The following is an 18,596-nucleotide window of genomic DNA, read 5'->3' as shown; positions in this document are numbered from 1 at the left end:
TTTTAGTATAGTCGACAACGATCTCACGCTGCACATCCACGGTTTGGACTCGCTTGTACAGCTAAACCCTTTTTTTTTTCTGAATTACGATACGCTAGCATACCAGCAAACGCATCCGATTTTTCTCATTTGCTTTTCCGAAAACAACATATTAATACGCTTGGTCCAATTCATAACTGACTAGCTTACGCTGCCTCCTCAAAGTACAACTTTGACATCTTCATATTATTTGAGCATTGATATACATTCCATAACCAACTGCTAACACGTAGGCAACAGACGGCGACATATCACGCCGGATCCGAGATGGGCAATCCCACGATTCGGCAGGAACTCAAGCAATAGCCAAGATAAAGTTCCAATTTCACAATGTATCTGCTAGATGGCACATATCAGACGCAATTATGCAAACATGGCTCTAAACTTCACGTTAAACTCGCTCTGGAGCATCCGAAACGCCGCCCGGACCTCCCTCAACCCTCCCTCTTGCAGTCTGAAGTCCTTTCCGGCATTGTCCTCTTCTATCGAGCTGATGGGATCTTCGGAAGTTTTTTCTTCTTCTGTGGAATTGTCGTCGACCTCGTCTTCCCAGCTATCGGCCACTTTCGCTTTTCCCTTCTTAGGTCTAACCGATGGAGTAGTGAGGGACGCCGATATCTTGTCACCACTAGAGACCCGGCGATGACCTTGCTTCGGCATCCCAGGATCAGGCCCATCTTCCATTAGTTCACTTTCCAGTTCATTTTCAAATGCTTCACCGCTGCCGGTGGCATCTAGCAAGTCGTCAGTGTCGGACGACTGTTTGAAGAAATTTTCCAAGGTCGTAGCGATTGTGGCGAGAATAAGTGAGAAGTCATTCAATACAAACCAAATATCGCCTTTGCGAATCATGTTGGCTGTCTCCAAGGCATGAAAATTACCGTGGCGGAAGAAATCGTACAGGTAGGCGTTCAGCGGACCCATTCCATCGTCGCTTATCCCTACGTGAGGAACGACATTTTGCTCGAGCCATACTCCACTGCGTACTTTCTTGCAAAGATCTGAAATGCTGCTCCAATGATCGCGATGTCCCGAGAGAGCAACGAATGCAGAGTTGACCTTCGTAGGGGGTAGCAGTGCAAGAGAAGGACTCAATTCTTCGGCAGACTTGTCTCCTCCAACCTTGACGTGCGACAGCGGTAGAATGCAATCTGGCTCGGTAATATGTTGATCGACAAATGTAGTAACATATGCCGAATAGATGTCCAATGTATTTTTATTGTGGGCTTGCAAAATCTCCGCCGCGTCCGTGGGCAATGCAGGGAGAAACACTACCGAAGGCGAGTCCACCATCACCGCCCGTTGGGCTTCGAGAATAGATGGTCGAATATGGCGGCGTCCGAACAAATTCGCCATAACCAGCATCAAAGTGCGAAGCACTCGTTCTGGATTTTTCTGGAAATCTTTGCAGAGACGATGGAAGTATCCCCCACTGAGCAAAGCATGGAATGCAAAACTCGAGTTCTCCGTATAGTAGAGGTGAGATATAGTTCCGGCAAAATTCAAGGGAGCTCCCACCTCATCTAAAAGGTGGTTACGACGAAGGTACTCAATCGAAAAGCGTAGATGGTGCAGCACTGTATGCTTCGATTCAGGCCCCCCAAGGTAGATGCGAGGGCACGAAAGAATCGAATTGATTGCTTTGACCGCAAATGGAGCTTGCTTCGACTGATGAAGGAGAATGAACAACCGCAAGACTAAGCTGGTCGTGATGGGGAAATGTCCATTGAGATCCGGAAGTTTCGAACTCAGCAGACGGCAGACTTTGGCATGGGAAACGTTCTGAAAGACGACATTTCCAAGGACATCAAAGCCCCGGCGCCCAGCTCGGCCGGCCGCCTGGCGAAACCCGAGCGCTGTCAAGAAGACGGAATCGCCGGCGAAAACAACAGTTTTGCAGGGCATGTTGATTCCCAGGGCCAGCGTCCCTGTTGCGACAACGAATTGTAGGTAACCCTTCCTGAAAAGCATCTCGCAGACCTGTCGATACTTACGGTTCATACCGGCGTGGTGGACGCCTACCCCACGTCTAAGGGCAACAATAAGCCACGACGGGACGAGGCGGTCTTTCAATTCTTTTGCGAGAACCTCAAACTCGGAATATAAAAGCTTTTTCTCGTCAGCTAGGGAGAAGCGAGCCAGTGGCGCCTCGGGGTCGAAGGATGCAAATGGGCTTGACTCGGTGGAAGCCTCCTCTCTTGCCTGCTCGTCTTTTGACATGTTTTCGTCATTATCTGAACTTCTTTTCTTGGTCTTCTTCAGTGGTTTGGTCTTGGCTAGTTTCTGCTGGCTTTCCTTCCACGCCTCCCATTTGGCAACCTTTTCTGCCCATGCCGTGCTGGCAGATTTCCATTTATCTTCGGCCTGCTGCAATTCGCCTATTATTGTTTCACAGATTTGCTCGCACTTCCTTCGATCATAGTTGAACATCAATGCCGGAAGCGCGCCTTGGTCGTGAAGTGCACAGATTAACGGAAGCGTAGTGCTCAGGATGCTGCCTTGCTTCACTTCGCGGGAAAGCCCAGGTTTTTGGGTATCATCATGAGAAGCCCTTGCTAGTGGCACTCGGGACGACAATTCATTCAAGACTGCATCGAATGGTGATCCGAGTTTGGCCATCCATTCCTTCAGCACAGCCTTCAGCTTAGACTCCCACTCGATAATATCAGCTTTAGAGATGACGTTTGGCAAAGACTTCGCGGGGTCTAGGGACGGATCGAGCGGAAATTCGACAGTTTGATACTTGTTCATGGTCTTCCAGAGCGACAAACAATCCCGTGGCTCCAAAGTTAAGTCGTCTGGGATACCCCTGGACTTGTCAATCAGGCTTGCGACAGGGTGTAGAAAAGCCATGTGTGCGCTAGCATCTAGCCCGAGTGCGTTCAAACCATTCATTTTAGAGAAGCCATTGAACGAAAAACTGTGCGGTGGGTGAAATTCAAACTTTCTCAAATCTGACCAGCGCGCCTTGTGCTCGACTAGCTGTAGCTCATGGCCGCTTGATTGCTGTGTAAGACTAAGCCAGTTGTTGAATTCTTTGGGGTTTCCCACTGTCGCTGAAAGTGCGATGATAGGACACGGGGCGAGGAGAAGTAGCTGTTCCCAAACAACTCCATCATCTGCTTGCCCTATGCAATGGATTTCGTCAAAGATAATCCGTTTGATCCGGGAAGACCATGAGTCTGCATGAGCTGGTGCCAGCAGCATGATCTGGAGGATATGGGGTACTGTGATCAGCACCTGGCATCCGACGGGATTATTGATACGGTAGTCACGCGTATGGATTGCCCACACAGACTTCCCGGGAGATTTATAGCTCTTAGATAATCTGGCCATTATCTCCGCAGCAATCTGATTCACGAGGGCCTTGGTCGGTGCAACGTAGACCAGGATCCCGTCTTCGCTGTCTTCAAGGACTTGTTTCATTGCGTAGAACGAGATGAATGTCTTGCCAGCGCTGGTAGGAGCCACCACAAAGAGACTCTTCCGGGCATCAATCAAATCCAGAATCTTGCGCTGCCACTCATCCGGTTCAAAGTCAAAAACACGTGGGTCTGCTCGTGAGCCCATGCTGCGGTCGAAATAAGGCCCTGCATGCATGAGCTGGAACTCGACCGGCGATAGCTCAATGGCAAGGTTGCCATCCATGTCAGACAGTGAAGGAAACCGAAAAGAAAGTTTTTCGTTGCCTTGAGATGCGATTTCAATGACGGGAAGCTTCAAGGATTCGATGGTCTTTTTGATGGATTTGGCAATCTCCTCAGTGACTCCTCTCTTCAGCTTTGCAATTCGTAGAATTGCGTTCCATATCAAGGCGACTACGTGAGTGGAGTCATTTTTCCTATGGGAACTACAACGCCGCGCCCATAGTTCGAGCAATGTGGCCACGGTGTATGTCAACACCTCTGCTTCCAGAACCTGTCTTTTTGAGCTGTCTAGCCCCTTGAGGAATTTGCTAGCTTCCAGGTAACGCTCCACGAGACTTTCCCTCTGTTGGAATTCCGAGCTCTTATATTTCCACTGCGCCGTGTGCTTGTGGGCCGATTTGCGAGCTGCCTCCGCCTTCTGCGCGGCGGCTATTTGCTCTCTAGCAGAAGGCCCTGGTTTAGAACGACTGTGCGGTTTGTGTTTTTGCTCGTGCTTCCACTCATGCCCCGCTGCTCTAGCAGTAGACGTCGGTGGTGACTTGATTGGTTTATGCTGTTTTTTGCTCGGTACTCCTGCAATTACCTGAGGTTCCAGGTGCCCCCCGGTGAGGCTCTCGGCGTAATTCCTCATTTCGGTCATGAGGCGCTGATTCCGGCGATTTTCTCTCATATGTTGCCAATCCGTCATATTCTTCATCCCACTTGTATTCAACAGTTTTTTGTGGTTGTGCCAGTGGCTGATTTCTCGGAAGACTTGAGACACTGCACCGGGGTCTTTTTCCTCGTTGTGATTGTCGGCTGCGAGGGAAATATCCTTCAGATGGGGGTTCAACACTGGGTTGCTGAAAGGGAGAATAGAAACAGGTACAGATTGGTGACCGGTGTTGGAGACCACCGGTTGTCGGGTTCCATTGGCCTGTAGAGGCTTTCCGTCTTGGATCAAATCAATTCCGCACTTGTCTCCTAGAAGATTCATGATCACGTCAATCTTTGCCGATGCAGACGGACTCAAAATGTCCTTAAAACTCATGTGCTTCAGAGTCGACAGAACCTCAAAAAATAGTCTCCCGTCAATCATATCTGCGCTATCGCAACATGGTGTCTTTTTTCTAAGCAGGTCTTGCCACATCGGCGATGAGATGATTATCAGAGCTACCTGAGCATAGTGTTTCAGGAATGTTTGGCCTATCTGTGTGATGGTAGGATCGCTTGACCGGTCACACAACCTACAGTCCTGTAGGATATGCACATGTACCAACATAGCCCGTGCTGCGAGGATGTCATCTTGGGAGCGTCTGGTCTCCAGGATTGCAGCCAGCGACAAAAGCATCATCCATTCACGCTGCGTCAGACTGATGGACAATTTACTGTTGATAGTTTCAGAGAGTTCCGCCAACTTGGTGAGGTTCAAGCGCTGATTGAAGCCAGCAGTGATTGATTGACATCTACTACTGTCAAGCGTGGTGCCCGTGTCAGATATGGAAGATTTCTCCGACTCGGACCCAGATGACGAATCGTCCGGTTGAGAAGCGGAAGAAGAAGTGGTTGTCGATTGAAAAAGCTGTCGTGCATGCGTCGCAGAGCCCTCGACAATCACCGCAATGACCTATAGTGGTAAGTTGTGGGCTATACATGTAAGAAAGAATACTGACCTTGGTGTCATGACACTCCAAGTTGTTCAGCAAGGCGACATTATATCCATGACAGATAGACCAATGAATCATAGATCGCAGAAGCATAGCTGTTGGCCAAACGGTGGAATACCTGGTCGATGGATAGGAGAGCGAAACGCCATCTAAATCATCATCCAGTGTCAGATCAAGGCTCTTGGCTGCTTCTGTACTTGCACCATCATGGCACATGATGAAGTACGCCCCTACCGAGGCAAGGTAATCCTCGAATTGTTGGCAGTTGTAGGTTGTGAACCGCTTGATGCAAACAGACGGGGCTGTAGAGGGCAAGGTCTGCTCCAGGTGCTGGAGAATCGCTTCGCGTGCAAGCAAGTATTTTGGCCATTGTGTCTCGTTGGCATCGCGGGGGATACACGCCTGAGAATGTGTGGAGAAAAAGACGATGTGGAAGTTGCACTTCCTCTGATACAGCTGGGACAGAAACCGTTCGACAAGGTAGGTGGCATGGAGCAGCTGGAACCCAGGTGAAAAATCCAGCTGTTTCTCAGAAAAGCAATGCAATAGGATTGAATCGCCTTCGATCAGAAATAGCTCATTTCCCGCGTAGTCTCCGACCAGGTCCAGGGTCCGCGATGGGAGTTCGTTGTACCTTATTCGTGCATGTAATCAGTATCAGGATACTAAGCCAGCTTTATGAACTCAGGACTCACCACCCCACGAGATTCTGGGAGTCCGTCATGATGTTAACTACTAGATTTGATGGATCAAATGCAGTGGAGATGTGTTTGGGATATTCTGGCGAGGAGAAGCGAGAGATAAAATAGACGTTTACACTTGTAGCCTCAGGCCATGAAACATGCTGTGCGCACAAGACAAACAGTCACTCAACTTGTGCGGCACAGCTACCTGTGCCATCACTGCGGAATGACGCCAGTCTTGGGCAGCAACCTGGTTGTACCATGCCCTCCAATAATTCAGTCTTGGGTTGCAACCAATTCTTGGTATCAGATACCCGGATATACTTCCTATTGCCCCTCGCAAACTTTGAAACTCGGGATACTTGATGGGATCGCCATGTCATATGTACATAGGCCATAAAGGTATAAGCTCTGTTCGCATGTTGCCCGGAGACCCCACATTTCTCGCGTTCTACTCTCGTTACCATGTGAGCTTCTACCCACTCACATGAAGCCACATCTAGGAAGAGTATATAACCATTTGCTACTGCTAGGGAGCTGGCGCTGTGGTGGCCCCGCTCCCAGGCGAACCATGAGTGATCTGCGGAGCTCGGCGCCAAGATATGGCGAATGAGGCATAGAATTGATGGTCACCGTAAAGCTACCTGGCAAACTGCGCCGCGGGTTAGTGCAAGGCTGAATCGTGTGCAATGATTTGGACATACATCAGAAGTGAAGTGATATGGGGTTCAGGCTGCGCTAATCCCATTATGGACAAAATCACCTGACATCAGGGCTCCCGTCTCCTCTGACGGAAGGGGAAGGCGGTAGAGAGAGCGGTACTCGACGACAGAGTTTCTGCAGGGCGGAGAACTTTTTTCTTTTTTTTCTGCCGCTGTCTGTTTCAACCGCGCGCATTTCATTTGGGAAATTTCTCGACCACAACACCTCTCACGCCCTAATACCCTTCAGCCATGGGCCAGAAACGACGTAGAGACCCCAAGGGGTCGGCGATTCAGTCGAAAAAGAAAACGAAGGGTTCTTCTACGCATGTCTCGAACGGAAATGAGAGCGGGGATGAAATCGTGGGAGTGAACGATCTCAATTGGTCGTCGGTGGATCTCCCTGATCGCATGGAGGATACGGAAGGCTTCTTCGGTTTGGAGGAAATTGAAGGGGTCGATATTGTGCGACCGGATGGCATCGGAGAGATCAAGTTCAAGGTATGGGATCCAACCTCGGCGGTGGATGCACGGTACTGACGAAAAGTCAGGCCAAACCAGGGAAACCTAAGAAGTCCATCTTGAAGCAAAAAACAGCCGAGGAGAGTGGCTCCGACGACGAATGGAGCGGTTTTGGTGATGATGATGCTGTGGACGGGGACGCGACCGAGGATGCGCCAGTGACCGAAGATAACAAGGGCCAAGACGACACCAAGCGGAAACCGAAAGCGAAGGACGCCAAGTCCGAGGAAAGCGAGGAAACCGGAAAGAAAGAGAAGAAGAATCCAAAGAAAGAAGCGAAAGCGAAACTTGCGAATGATGCCGATAAAAGCATCAAACCGGGACTATCCTTCGCAGCGCTACAAGACGAGGAAGAAGACGATGGCGTGGACGTCTCCGAGTGGGAGTCGCTCGGTCTCGCCCCGGAGATCCTCACCAGTCTCTCGAAGATGAAGTTCAGTACCCCAACCACTGTTCAGAAGTCCTGCATCCCACATATTTTGAAAGGCCACGACGTCGTTGGAAAAGCTTCGACGGGTTCCGGAAAAACCCTGGCCTTTGGCATTCCGCTCTTACAGCACTACCTAGAGCGGAGACGGGATCGAGAGGGAAAGAAGTCAGACAAGACGGAACGTCCACCTCTGGCTATGATTCTTTCCCCTACGAGAGAATTGGCCCACCAGCTGGCAAAGCACATCGGAGAGCTGAACAACAATGCCCCGGGGGCCAATGCTCGAATTGCGCTCCTGACAGGCGGTCTGTCCGTGCAGAAGCAGCAACGTCTGCTGGTTGGAGCCGATATCGTTATCGGAACTCCCGGTCGACTGTGGGAGGTCCTCCGCACCGGAACCGGGTTGATCCGTAAGATGCAGCAGATCAAATATATTGTGGTTGACGAGGCGGATCGGCTGCTGAGCCAGGGCCACTTCAAGGAAGCCACGGAGATCCTCGATGCGCTCGACCGTGTGGAGGTAGACGAGACCCCGGAAGGTGAGGAGGCGGCGTCCGAGGAAGAAAACCCTCGCGACGAGCGGCAGACATTGGTTTTCTCGGCGACATTCCACCGCGACCTGCAGCAGAAGCTGGCCGGCAAGGGCCAGTGGTCGGGAGGCGATATCATGAGCACCCAGGAGTCCATGGAGTATCTATTGAAGAAGCTCAACTTCCGCGAAGAGAAGCCCAAGTTCATCGACGCGAACCCTGCTTCGCAGATGGCCGAGGGTCTCAAGGAAGGCATCGTCGAGTGCCCTGCAATGGAAAAGGTAAAGAAACACACAGCAGTCACCATCCACCCTGAACTCATTACTGACCATTCTACCAGGACCTCTACCTCTACACCCTAATGCTCTACCATCCCAAACACCGCACCCTAGTGTTCACCAACTCCATCTCAGCCGTACGCCGACTCACCCAACTCCTGCAAGCGCTCAAGCTTCCCGCTCTCGCGCTGCACTCTTCCATGGCTCAAAAGGCACGTCTCCGCTCCGTGGAGAAATTCTCCTCGCCGACAGCCGACCCCGGTTCCATCCTCGTCGCCACGGACGTCGCCGCCCGCGGTCTCGATATCAAAGGAATCGAATTCGTCGTCCACTACCACGCGCCCCGCGCCGCTGACGCCTACGTCCATCGGTCCGGTCGTACCGCGCGTGCAGGCGCATCCGGAAAGAGCGTCATCATCTGCTCGCCGGAGGAGATGACGAGCGTTATCCGTCTAGCGGCCAAGGTGCACGCCCGCAGGGGCGACGCCAAGAGCATGCCCCTCGAGTCGCTGGAGCTAGACCGCCGAGTAGTGGGTCGCGTCAAGCAGCGGGTGGTCCTAGCGTCGAAGTTGACGGAGTCGAACATCGCCAAGGAAAAGATTACGGCAGAGGACAACTGGCTCCGCAAGGCGGCGGAGGATCTCGGAGTCGACTACGACAGTGACGAGTTGGAGGACGCCCAGAGCCGGCCCCGTGGACGGGGAGGCGGTCGTGAGCAGCGGCAACGCGAGGCCGGCAGCGTCAGCAAGGGTGAGCTGGCCGGCATGCGCGCCGAGCTGAACCACCTGCTGTCGCAGCGCGTCAACGTCGGCGTTAGCGAGAAGTACCTGACTTCTGGGCGTGTGGATATCGAAGCCCTGCTGCGGGGCGAAGGCAATCAGAGCTTTTTGGGACAAGTGGATCCGTTGGGATTTTAGTGAGACACATTCCAGCATATGCAAGAGATACCATTTAAAATTAGTGCAGTTGGCTTACATTCACATATGTCAAATTAACAAGATTAAGAGATCTTATCCAGATTCCTCGTACCGACCCAGCTGCTAATTTTAAAAAAATAAAAATAAAAAAAATAAGATGCGCCAAGGGAACGTTAATGTATATAGGGCTGCCACCCGAAACCTGGTACCGAGGCAAGGATGACAGTGACACGGGACTCGGGAAAGTCGGAAATCGGGAACCCGTTCAGCCCCACTCGGGATGCCGATCCACTGCCTGGTGTGGTCGAATTTTCCTAGATCTAGACGATTTATCCAATCTAGTTCACTCAAGAGGAGTCTGGTCAGCTCCACTGTGGCTTATCTCTATTTTTTTTTTTTCTTTTCCTTTCGTTTCTGTTCCCGGTTTTTTTTTATTTCTTTAGATTAGACTCGTTTGTGCTTTGGCGGGACTCAAAAGGTTGCTTTCTTGCAGTGTGGTTGATTCCCTGTACATATCTCCGACCCGATATACAACAAGGTAGGATAGACATATCTACTTCCTATTAGACATCATTGAACTCACAATACCACAGATCTCTCAACACCACACTAGTTCATCTCCAAAGGGAAAAACAGAAGGAAACGACAAGCACAATGTCTCTACCCAGAACCCTCACGCGCACCCTGCGCTCCCGACCAACCCTCCCATCCACCACCACACACCTCTCCCCAATCCAAGGACTCCTCCAAAAACGAACAGTCAAGATCTCCGCCTCAGCAGTCGCCCAGGATCCCACCCCCTCCGCCTCGCACGCTTCTGCCCCCTCATTCCAATCCCCCCCACCCCCCCGTTCAATCAACACCACCACCACCACCACCCAATCCACGGAAGAATCCCACATCGAATCCCTCATCTCAACCCACCCCATCACCCAATCTCTCCGCCAAAACCCCCTCCTCACCGAATCCCGCCCCCACCGCACCATCCCGCTCCCCCTCCGCCAGAACCACCTCGTCGCAGGCACGCTCTCGGGCCCCACGCGGCTCACAGTGCCCCCTTACGTCTGGGCCACTTCCCCTTCCACCCAACAAAACCAGCATCAATCAACAACCCACACCATCTTCCACATCGGCGGCAACCTCGGCGGCCACCCGGGCTACGTGCACGGCGGTCTGCTAACAGTCATGTTCGACGAGGCTTTCGCGCGCTGTGTCTCCGCGTCGTTGACGAGCGGGCTCGGCATGACTGCTAATCTGAATGTTGATTTCAGGAAGCCCGGGATTCCGGGTCGGTTGTTCTTGCTGAAGGCGGAGACGGTGAAGGTTGAGGGGAGGAAGGCTTGGGTGAGGGGGGATTTGACCATGTTGAAGAGGGAGGGGGCGGATGCTGTGGCTGGGGAGGAGGATGTTGTTGTTGCTGAGGGGAGGGCGTTGTTTGTGGAGCCGAAGTTTGCGGATGTAGGTTCCTTCTTCTTTCCGTCTTTTTAGGGGTCTTGTGCTAACTGGTTTATAGTCGATCGTTCCGTTGTACCGCAACTGATTGATGAGGGAGGAAGTATCTGGACGGGACTAAAAAAAAATAGACATAGAATATACACTACACATAGACTAATAAGCATCATGTACTTTCGTTTCTATCTACCAGAAATCAGATCCACGTACTCCCGCCTAACCTTGAAATAATGAACATGACAAAGATAGTAATAGTGAAGTCCCGAATGCACGATATCCACCGACAAAACAATTCCACGCGTAGATGAAGTAATACTTGAAATCTCTTTTCTTCTAATGTACCCCGCATGCAGCTTAACTTTAGGAAAGGTGGAACGCTCCCTGGCCTTCTTTGATGGCCACGGTCAACCGCTCGCGAAGTACGTCCAAGCTGCTGTAGTCGGGCAACTTGAGGTAATTCACGCATGTCATCACACTCGGCAAGTAGTCATCCGGTGTGTAAGGCGGTTCGCTGGGCCGGCACACCACCGTGAAGATGGGGGTGAGACTCTTGAATCCTATAGAAATGTATTAGCTTATGCAGAACCCAGGGCGGTTGTCATGATCTGACCTCCAATCGGAAGCTTCGGGCTACCAGTAACGAATTGTAAGAATTCCCGTCGTTGCTGCGCGCTCAACTCGCTCATGGTCTGCAGGAGATTGCGCATGCTGCGGCTATCCATATTAAATCCATGGTCCGCTTTGATCGAATCCGTGAGAGCTGCTAGCGTCAGTAAATCATCCCACCACGTTATGGACGCAAACTTACTCTCGATCGTCCAGTCTTCCTCCGCTCGACCAAACAGCATGATCAGCTCGCTAGGCGTGAAGGTTCGAAGTGCCGCATACGGGAACACTTGCGAGAAGCCTTTGCGGAATGCCTCCACTTGGTGTCGCACTCCGCTGCCCAGCGTCATATCGACCACGCGGTCCACGTACGTATCCACGTTGTCGATGGTGACGGAGATATCAGACCCACCCTTGATCAACTCCACCGAGGGATACCCGGGAAGGGTGAAGTCGAGGCTGAGATCCTCGACGTTGACCCCGTCCACCTCGACCTTCTGGAGTGCCTGCTCTTTTTGAGCGTCCGACAGACTTGGGTCCTTTTCGATGGCAGTCTTGGCGTTGGCGAACCGCTTGAGAAGGAGAAGCGAATTGGCCAGATCTTGGTCAACGGCTTTGACCGTGCCGAGAGACGGGACCACGGAGTTAGAGCTATTGGCGATGCGGAAGAAGGCGGGATTGAAGGAGACATCAATGATCCGGGAGTCGAGCATTGAGCGCGCAACAAATTTGCCAAGGATCTTGAACAGTTGCAGCTGCTTCTTCCCGGCGTCCGACTCAGCTTGCTCTTCACTCATTGGCGATGGGAATAACCCCCGCTTGCCGAATGCGTACTCTTCCGAATTGCGGCAGTCATTCTCCCGCCAGATTTTGAGTTTCTTCTTCGAGAACTCCTTCGACACCGTGGAATAAAATTCCAAAGTAGGGCCCAGTCCCGTCCCAACTTCTTCGAAATATTCGACTTCCAGGACGCTGGGAGACGACCCGTACAGCTCCATGACCTTCATGGCAGACTCCAGGATGCGACTACGTGAGATTCGCACCTTCTGGCGCTGGAGACGTCCCAAGAATGGTCGGTCGTCCCGCCGGTGGTCATGTCTGTCCTCGCCCTCCTGTGAGTTGTGCCACCGCATCATCGCCCGCGAGTAGCCGAAGGCGGTCGATTGCAAGAACAGATGACGGGTCTCAAACGGAAACAGGAAAGGGAAGAGACGGGCAAGATCCTCGCTCCAGCTGGGGAGACAGTTGCTTGCCACGATGAGCGGCTCCTCCAATTGCCGGTTGAGCTTGGCCGTAAGTTTCGTATTGATGAACTGGGCCAGTGGCTCGGGCTTGAGTGCGCTCAGCTCCTTCGTCTCGGCGACAATATCGTCCAGCGTTGTATTCATCTCGTGCAGGACACGAAGCAGACGAAGGATAGATGCGGTGGTTGTCTCTTGGCTGAGGGAGTGCGGCATCTCGTTGCGCTCCTCGTCCGCAGCAGATCGCGAGGGATCGGGCGAGATAGAGGATTCCGGAGGTGGGGGACCGGGGACACGCTTGAACTTAACGGTGTGAATGGCAGACCACACATTGCGTGGGTTGGCGTCCCGATGATCACGGTTATGATGGACAGCGCGGTAAACGGTTGTCTCGCTCGTAACAGGTCGGTCGTCCACGGTAAACTCGATGTGCCAATCGTTAGGAATCGAAGCTATCGCAGCGGCGTAGGAAGAGAATGGGCGGCCGGCCGTGGCCAGTGAGCCGCTTGCCCTTGGATGTGTTCCCGAGCTGGGCCCCGAGGATGGCTTGGATGCGGGCGTAGACTGCAACGGTGTCGCAATGCGGGTGCCATCCTCCTTGCGCGCTGTCACTTTCCCAGTCGACGCCACTTCCATGTTCACCGCGGTGGGGTCATGGGTTGGGTCCTCTGAGATATCGTCATCAAAGTCATCCACAATGGCGTTTAACTCTTCGTCATCGCCCTCGTCATCCTCGTCCTCGTCCTCACTCAACTGCCTTTCATCGGCGCACTCGAGAGGTTCGTCGTCGTCGCCTTCGGTGGCTTGGTGCCGGCCAGATCGCCTAGACTTGGAGCTACGGTCACGACTCTCGTTCGACGACTCCTTGGTACCGGAATTGGAATCGTCCGGACGGGGAGGTCGGCCTGTACTTCCGGACGGCTGAGGAAGTGAGGACGAGGTCTCACCCCCAGAGAGTTCCATGTTTCCGGTTAACTGATCTCGGAGCCGTGCCGCAGATGCAATCTGGGAAAGGATAGTCTCGCGGTTGCGTGACGGTTTAGGTCGCTCCGAAAGGCTGATCCGCGGGTGAAGGAAATCATCCAGCGCCTTGAAAGTCGCGATGGCGTGGATAGAGACCATGATGTTCCGATAAGGGCGGGGGATGTCGGACTCGTCGTCCGCCACCAGCCGAAGTCTCAGCTGCTTTCCTAGCATGTACGCAGCGTTGCTGCGCGTGTTCTCCAGCGAGTTGTGGCTAACCGTAGCCACCTCGAAATGCTCAGTCCGGCTGAGCAAGTCTTGCAACTTCTGGACAAGTACACTAAATGGGGTAGTGGCCGTACTCTGACTCTGGGCCTTTGCTGAGATATTTGTCCCCATAAAAGCCTGCAAAAACGCAGCACGAGCCTCACGCATCGACGGCTCTGGCGAGATGGTCAACACTGGGCTTGTACCCCAGAAAGAATGAGAAAACTTACCTTGGAAGTCCCCAAAAACGTCCAAAAGGACCTTGATTATTCCAGAGCTGAGCAACTCGGAGCTTGTGATGCTTTCTAACGCATCTCCGTCGAAGTATGTGGCCAGCTTCTTGAAAAGCGAGAGACCATCTCCGCCGGCATCCTTCAGGTAACAAGCTTCGACGTCGGCCGCGAGACTCTTCAGCTCCTCTAGAATCTCCAAGGCCTTGCTCCGCATGTCTCGGCCCTGACTAGCTTCGTAGAGCTCGACGAACGCGCGAGCATCGCGGACTACGAGGTCATTCATGGCATCATCAATCCGGGTTGACAGCACTGGTCCAGAGAAGGAGGAAGAACTCTCGTCAGACTCGGACATGTCATCATTGTCCTCGTCACGATCCTCCTGCTCATCGTAGTCGTCGTCGTGGACATCGTGGTCGGCGCCGTCGTGGGCTTCGGTGTGGGCATCCGGATCGGCAGCCTCTGGCTTGTCTTGCTGGTGAGAATCCTCCGAAGTGTCCATGGTGCCCGCAGTCTCCGTATTCCCCGTGGCCTTGGCCTGCTTCTCTGCAGATAGAGGCTCTTCTGCCAGCTTGAAAATCTCCGCGACGACACCCTCCCGGTGAAATTGGTGTTGATAAACGCTTTCCAATCGTTGGAAGAGAAGCTCCGAGCACCTAAGCGCCAACGAAACCAGACACGGATGGTCCTTTTGCGACAGGATTGCAGCCAGGAATGACGCATAAGGCACAGTCCGCAGGGCCTCTTCGATGACACTAGAGTCCAAATGATGCAGGATCTTGAGTTGGGCGATCAGGACCTTCTGGCGGACCTCCAGGTTGACTGTGCTGGAATACGCGTCGGTCAATGTTGGCAGCAAAATCATGGCAAAGCGCTTGAGCTCAGACTTGCATTCCATCAACAGGGCTCGTCGCTTCTCCGCAGACTCCTTGGCCTTGGGGGACTTCAGCCCCAGGGCTGTGTCGTTGTCCAGAGGGTTACCGAGCCACGGATCTACCGACGAAATCGGCGCACGACTGGGAACCCCAGGAAGGAGTTCACAGATGACGTTCAAAGTTTCAAAAACTTGTTCCCTGGGCCGGTGGATCAGCGCCTGCATGACAAGCACACTGTCCATTTTAACAGCGGTATCATCCAGATTCTCCGGCGGCGACACGCCCGTCAAGATTTGGTACAGGGTATCAACCACGTCCATCTTAAGCAACTCCATTGACAGTCGAGGGCTGGCCTTTGATGTGATCGCCAGGACACGAAGGAACTGCGTGTGGATGTGCGGGCCAATCAAGTTGGTCGTGCCCGGTAACAGCAGACGAAGAACAGCCTTTAGCATCGCAGGCTCGATGAGCTCCTCGAGTTTCTCGGGCTTATGTCTGAAACTTTCCACAATCCGGGACACGCAGAGGCACCCCTGCTCGACTACCTTGGGATCGCTGCTCGAAAGGACGTTCAGGAGGGTTGGCATGACATCTCGTACGACAGGGAATGAATCGTGGGGCAGATTGCGACAGCAGTTAGCCGCCGTTGTTACTGCCGTTCGCTGGGTGCTTGTCGGGAAGAAGTCCAAATATGTCAAACAGGCCGTCAACCCGCCCTCCCGGACGATCGACGCTGGGAAGTCCACGGAAATCTTGGAAAGGGTCTGTAACGGATGTCAGGATGGTCAAAATTTCACGGCGCAGGAGGAAAAAGAAGGAGGTTCAAGAGACTCACGCTCAGAGCCTGTTCTGCCAGGTCAATAAATTGAATATCCAGCAACTTCTGGCAGAGAATCGGCACGGCGCCGCCATAAACCACATTGGCCACCGAACCACGCAAAGCCTCCATCAAATTGGCCAAACAACGGCACGCCAGGAGCATGATCTCTGGGTTCTCCTCGCCGAAGTCATTCGGCTGCATCAACGCGACCAATTCTTTTACATATGGATCTGGAGAAAACTGGCCCGACAGATTGTCCTCATTAGATACGAGCAGGAGATCTGACAACTCCTGCAGAGCAATCAGCTGGATGGAGGGATCTTCCTTGGCTCTCAGATTGCTCAGAATTTCCCGTAAACGGGAAGACATGCCCGACATCATACCACTCAAAGCTCTGAGCGTACTTTGAAGCCCTAGAGGGCTACGTGACCCAAACAAACTGTTGTGAAAGAGATCCCCTTCCTCATCATCGATGCCTGATGGGTTTGTGCCGTCGTTACTATCACTTGGCGGAGAAGAATCATGTTCTTCGCCATGCTCTTCCCCCTCCACGTCCTCGTCCGCTTCTTTCATAAACACGTCCGGGTTATTTCGGGGTGAACGCTTCTTATTATGTCGGCGAGGTGGGGGGGACTGGGCGGTGGAAGGGCGCTCTGTTGCAGCATTGTCAGTTTGCCCGTCGCAGAACCGCCTTAGTGGCGATTTCAGTGTCCCCTTACCTTGTGCGAGCTTGCCGTTTCTGTTGGACTTCCTCCGCGATGCAGGGGGCGATGGCTGATCCTTCGGAGTCTCCTCCGCGGGGTCGGAACTCGGACTGTCAAGTACGAAGCAGTCAGCCAACAAGGATGGTAAAGGGTGGGGGGTCAAAGGCGTCACTCACCCAGGCTGGGACATAGCTGGGCGATTTCTGGTGCTGCGGCTCGACGCAACAGGAGCCGGAGTTGGTTTGGGAGATGTACGCCGCTGTCTCTTGTTCCTCTGGGACGGGGAGGACGAATTTGGCTGTCCAGCGGCGGGCACGGGTCGGTCGCTTCGGGCGGGGGCCTTGCGCTTCCTCGTCGAGGCCGAACCAGCGGCGGGGGTTGCGGAAGAGGGACTGGTGCCGGAAGGAGGGGGTTCGGCAGCTAGTCTCGCAGCGGAGCGAGTGACTCTGGGGGACATGAGCAGCTGAAACTTGAGGAACGATGACAGTGGAGGTTGAATGAGGGAAGAGGGGCCTGGTGGGAGGACTTTTGGAAGGGAAGCCGGATGACGAGAATGGGCACACCCGGGGATCAAATGAGGCGAGATCGAGTCAAACTGCTCAAACAGGACGAGGGAAGACAAGGAGATGTGGAATATACCTGGCGGCAGTGGCGGAGGAGGGCGCAGCGGATGAGTCCTCAAGAGGGTCCTGGCGGTGAATGTTGGGCCGTTGTCTGGCCATATGTTGATCGCTAACGAGAGCTGGATCGGGAGTGCTCGCTCGTCAGTAAAGACTGATCAATCTGCCATCCATTGACTCTAAGAGATGGAGACCGAGAGTAGAGGAGACGGGCAAAGGGTGAGGTTGTCGAGGGGGGGATTTAGTGATGGAAGCGTTGGTCAGGAGATAGCAGATGGCCGCAAGACCGAACCGAGGGGACAAGAGGCAATCACAATCGAACCGACAAGAGAGAGAAGGGTAAGATCGATAATAGATACAAGACAAACTTGAAAATCAACGAAAAAGATTGAAGTGGTTTTGGTTTGAGAGGACGGGGTAGATGAGTTGGAGATAAGTGATGAAGAGGAAAGAGAAGATGGAGAGAAGAAAGAGGGTGTGATATAGTAGTAGTTGACGTGGGAAAGCGGTGGTGACGCCTCAGGAAGCAACCGCTTACTACTCCGGCGAACGTCAGGTATACCAAGTGCAGTCCAACTGCTACCTTCCTGCCCCCTCACTTCTGTCCACTTTGGTTGGCTCATGGGGTGTCTATCACTGCCAATATGATTGATAATATTCTGACATGGTGAATAGTGTCGTCAGGTGAAGATATTTTGGGCTTGTCTGTCATATCCTGGTGGGGTGAATGCTCCTTGCGACTCCGCCTATCTATGGAGCTACCCAGCGCAATCGTCATAACACACATGCTTCTCGTCCAGTGTGGCTTGCAGGGAAATCTCCGTTCAATCAAGTAACGTTTATCATAAGGTTGATCAAGAACCCGGTGCGCATCAGTGGCTTTAGACCGAACAATTCTTCGGCGGTTACCTCTCCGATATCCGACCAGCGATGCCGGAACCGATCAACGATGAAGAGATACCAGGTCTCATGCAATGGAGTAGACTTTCTATATCACAAACAGCGCAGGACGACAGGTCCAATCATTCTTCTCTGGTATTCGAAAGGATCCCTACAGAATAAAATATATGATGTTTCGACAGACAGTAGGGCCAGATGGTGAGCCAGCCTTCGGGCCTGGGCATGCTATCCTCTTTGAGTTCGGACTGTTTTCGGAGGGGTTCGCTGTCTATCTACCGAATGGAACATACGGGGCCGATCGTGGCCATATAATCAAGAGCTAGGTATCGTCCAGGCCTTGACAACCGATACACGAGGAGCAAGGACGTCAGCAATTCCGCCAACCTGATTTATCAGGCAGAGAGTGGTATCTTATCATCGTACCCTTTTCTTTTCTTCACCTTTCTTTAATTACTTTTTTTTTAATTTACTTGATTTATTTTACATATCGGACTTCATTTTATCTCAACCTTGAGTTTAGTCTAT

General features: G+C 52.7%; 4 protein-coding genes across 4 annotated transcripts; 2 read left to right on the top strand and 2 right to left on the bottom strand.

Moving 5' to 3' along the window:
* Window positions 1-402: 402 nt before the first annotated feature.
* On the bottom strand, window positions 403-6,056 carry BDW47DRAFT_124302 (putative DEAD/DEAH box helicase; the record flags this gene model as incomplete). The annotated part of the gene is made up of 4 exons (XM_024816231.1): window positions 403-4,766; window positions 4,917-5,292; window positions 5,339-5,966; window positions 6,028-6,056. 4 exons carry the CDS (start codon window positions 6,054-6,056, stop codon window positions 403-405), a joined length of 5,397 nt encoding a protein of 1,798 aa, XP_024673625.1.
* An 850-nt stretch (window positions 6,057-6,906) lies between these two features.
* Window positions 6,907-9,489, top strand: mak5 (ATP-dependent RNA helicase MAK5). Its single transcript, XM_024813285.1, has 3 exons — window positions 6,907-7,217; window positions 7,268-8,479; window positions 8,539-9,489. The coding sequence occupies exons 1-3, from the start codon at window positions 6,969-6,971 to the stop codon at window positions 9,391-9,393; spliced, it is 2,316 nt and encodes a 771-aa protein (XP_024673624.1). The 5' UTR covers window positions 6,907-6,968; the 3' UTR covers window positions 9,394-9,489.
* Window positions 9,490-10,047: 558 nt separating this feature from the next.
* Window positions 10,048-10,933, top strand: BDW47DRAFT_124300 (PaaI family thioesterase; the record flags this gene model as incomplete). The annotated part of the gene is made up of 2 exons (XM_024816230.1): window positions 10,048-10,851; window positions 10,907-10,933. The coding sequence occupies 2 exons, from the start codon at window positions 10,048-10,050 to the stop codon at window positions 10,931-10,933; spliced, it is 831 nt and encodes a 276-aa protein (XP_024673623.1).
* A 272-nt stretch (window positions 10,934-11,205) lies between these two features.
* BDW47DRAFT_124299 (HECT-type E3 ubiquitin transferase UFD4) lies at window positions 11,206-17,008 on the bottom strand (the record flags this gene model as incomplete). The annotated part of the gene is made up of 7 exons (XM_024816229.1): window positions 11,206-11,402; window positions 11,456-11,605; window positions 11,654-14,098; window positions 14,153-15,791; window positions 15,863-16,500; window positions 16,567-16,661; window positions 16,728-17,008. 7 exons carry the CDS (start codon window positions 17,006-17,008, stop codon window positions 11,206-11,208), a joined length of 5,445 nt encoding a protein of 1,814 aa, XP_024673622.1.
* Window positions 17,009-18,596: the final 1,588 nt, after the last annotated feature.

The sequence above is a fragment of the Aspergillus candidus genome, assembly GCF_002847045.1.
Source record: "Aspergillus candidus strain CBS 102.13 unplaced genomic scaffold BDW47scaffold_12, whole genome shotgun sequence".
NCBI lineage: Eukaryota > Fungi > Ascomycota > Eurotiomycetes > Eurotiales > Aspergillaceae > Aspergillus > Aspergillus candidus.
The sequence above is the reverse complement of the archived record's forward strand: the minus strand, read 5'-3'. Positions and strand labels throughout refer to the sequence as shown.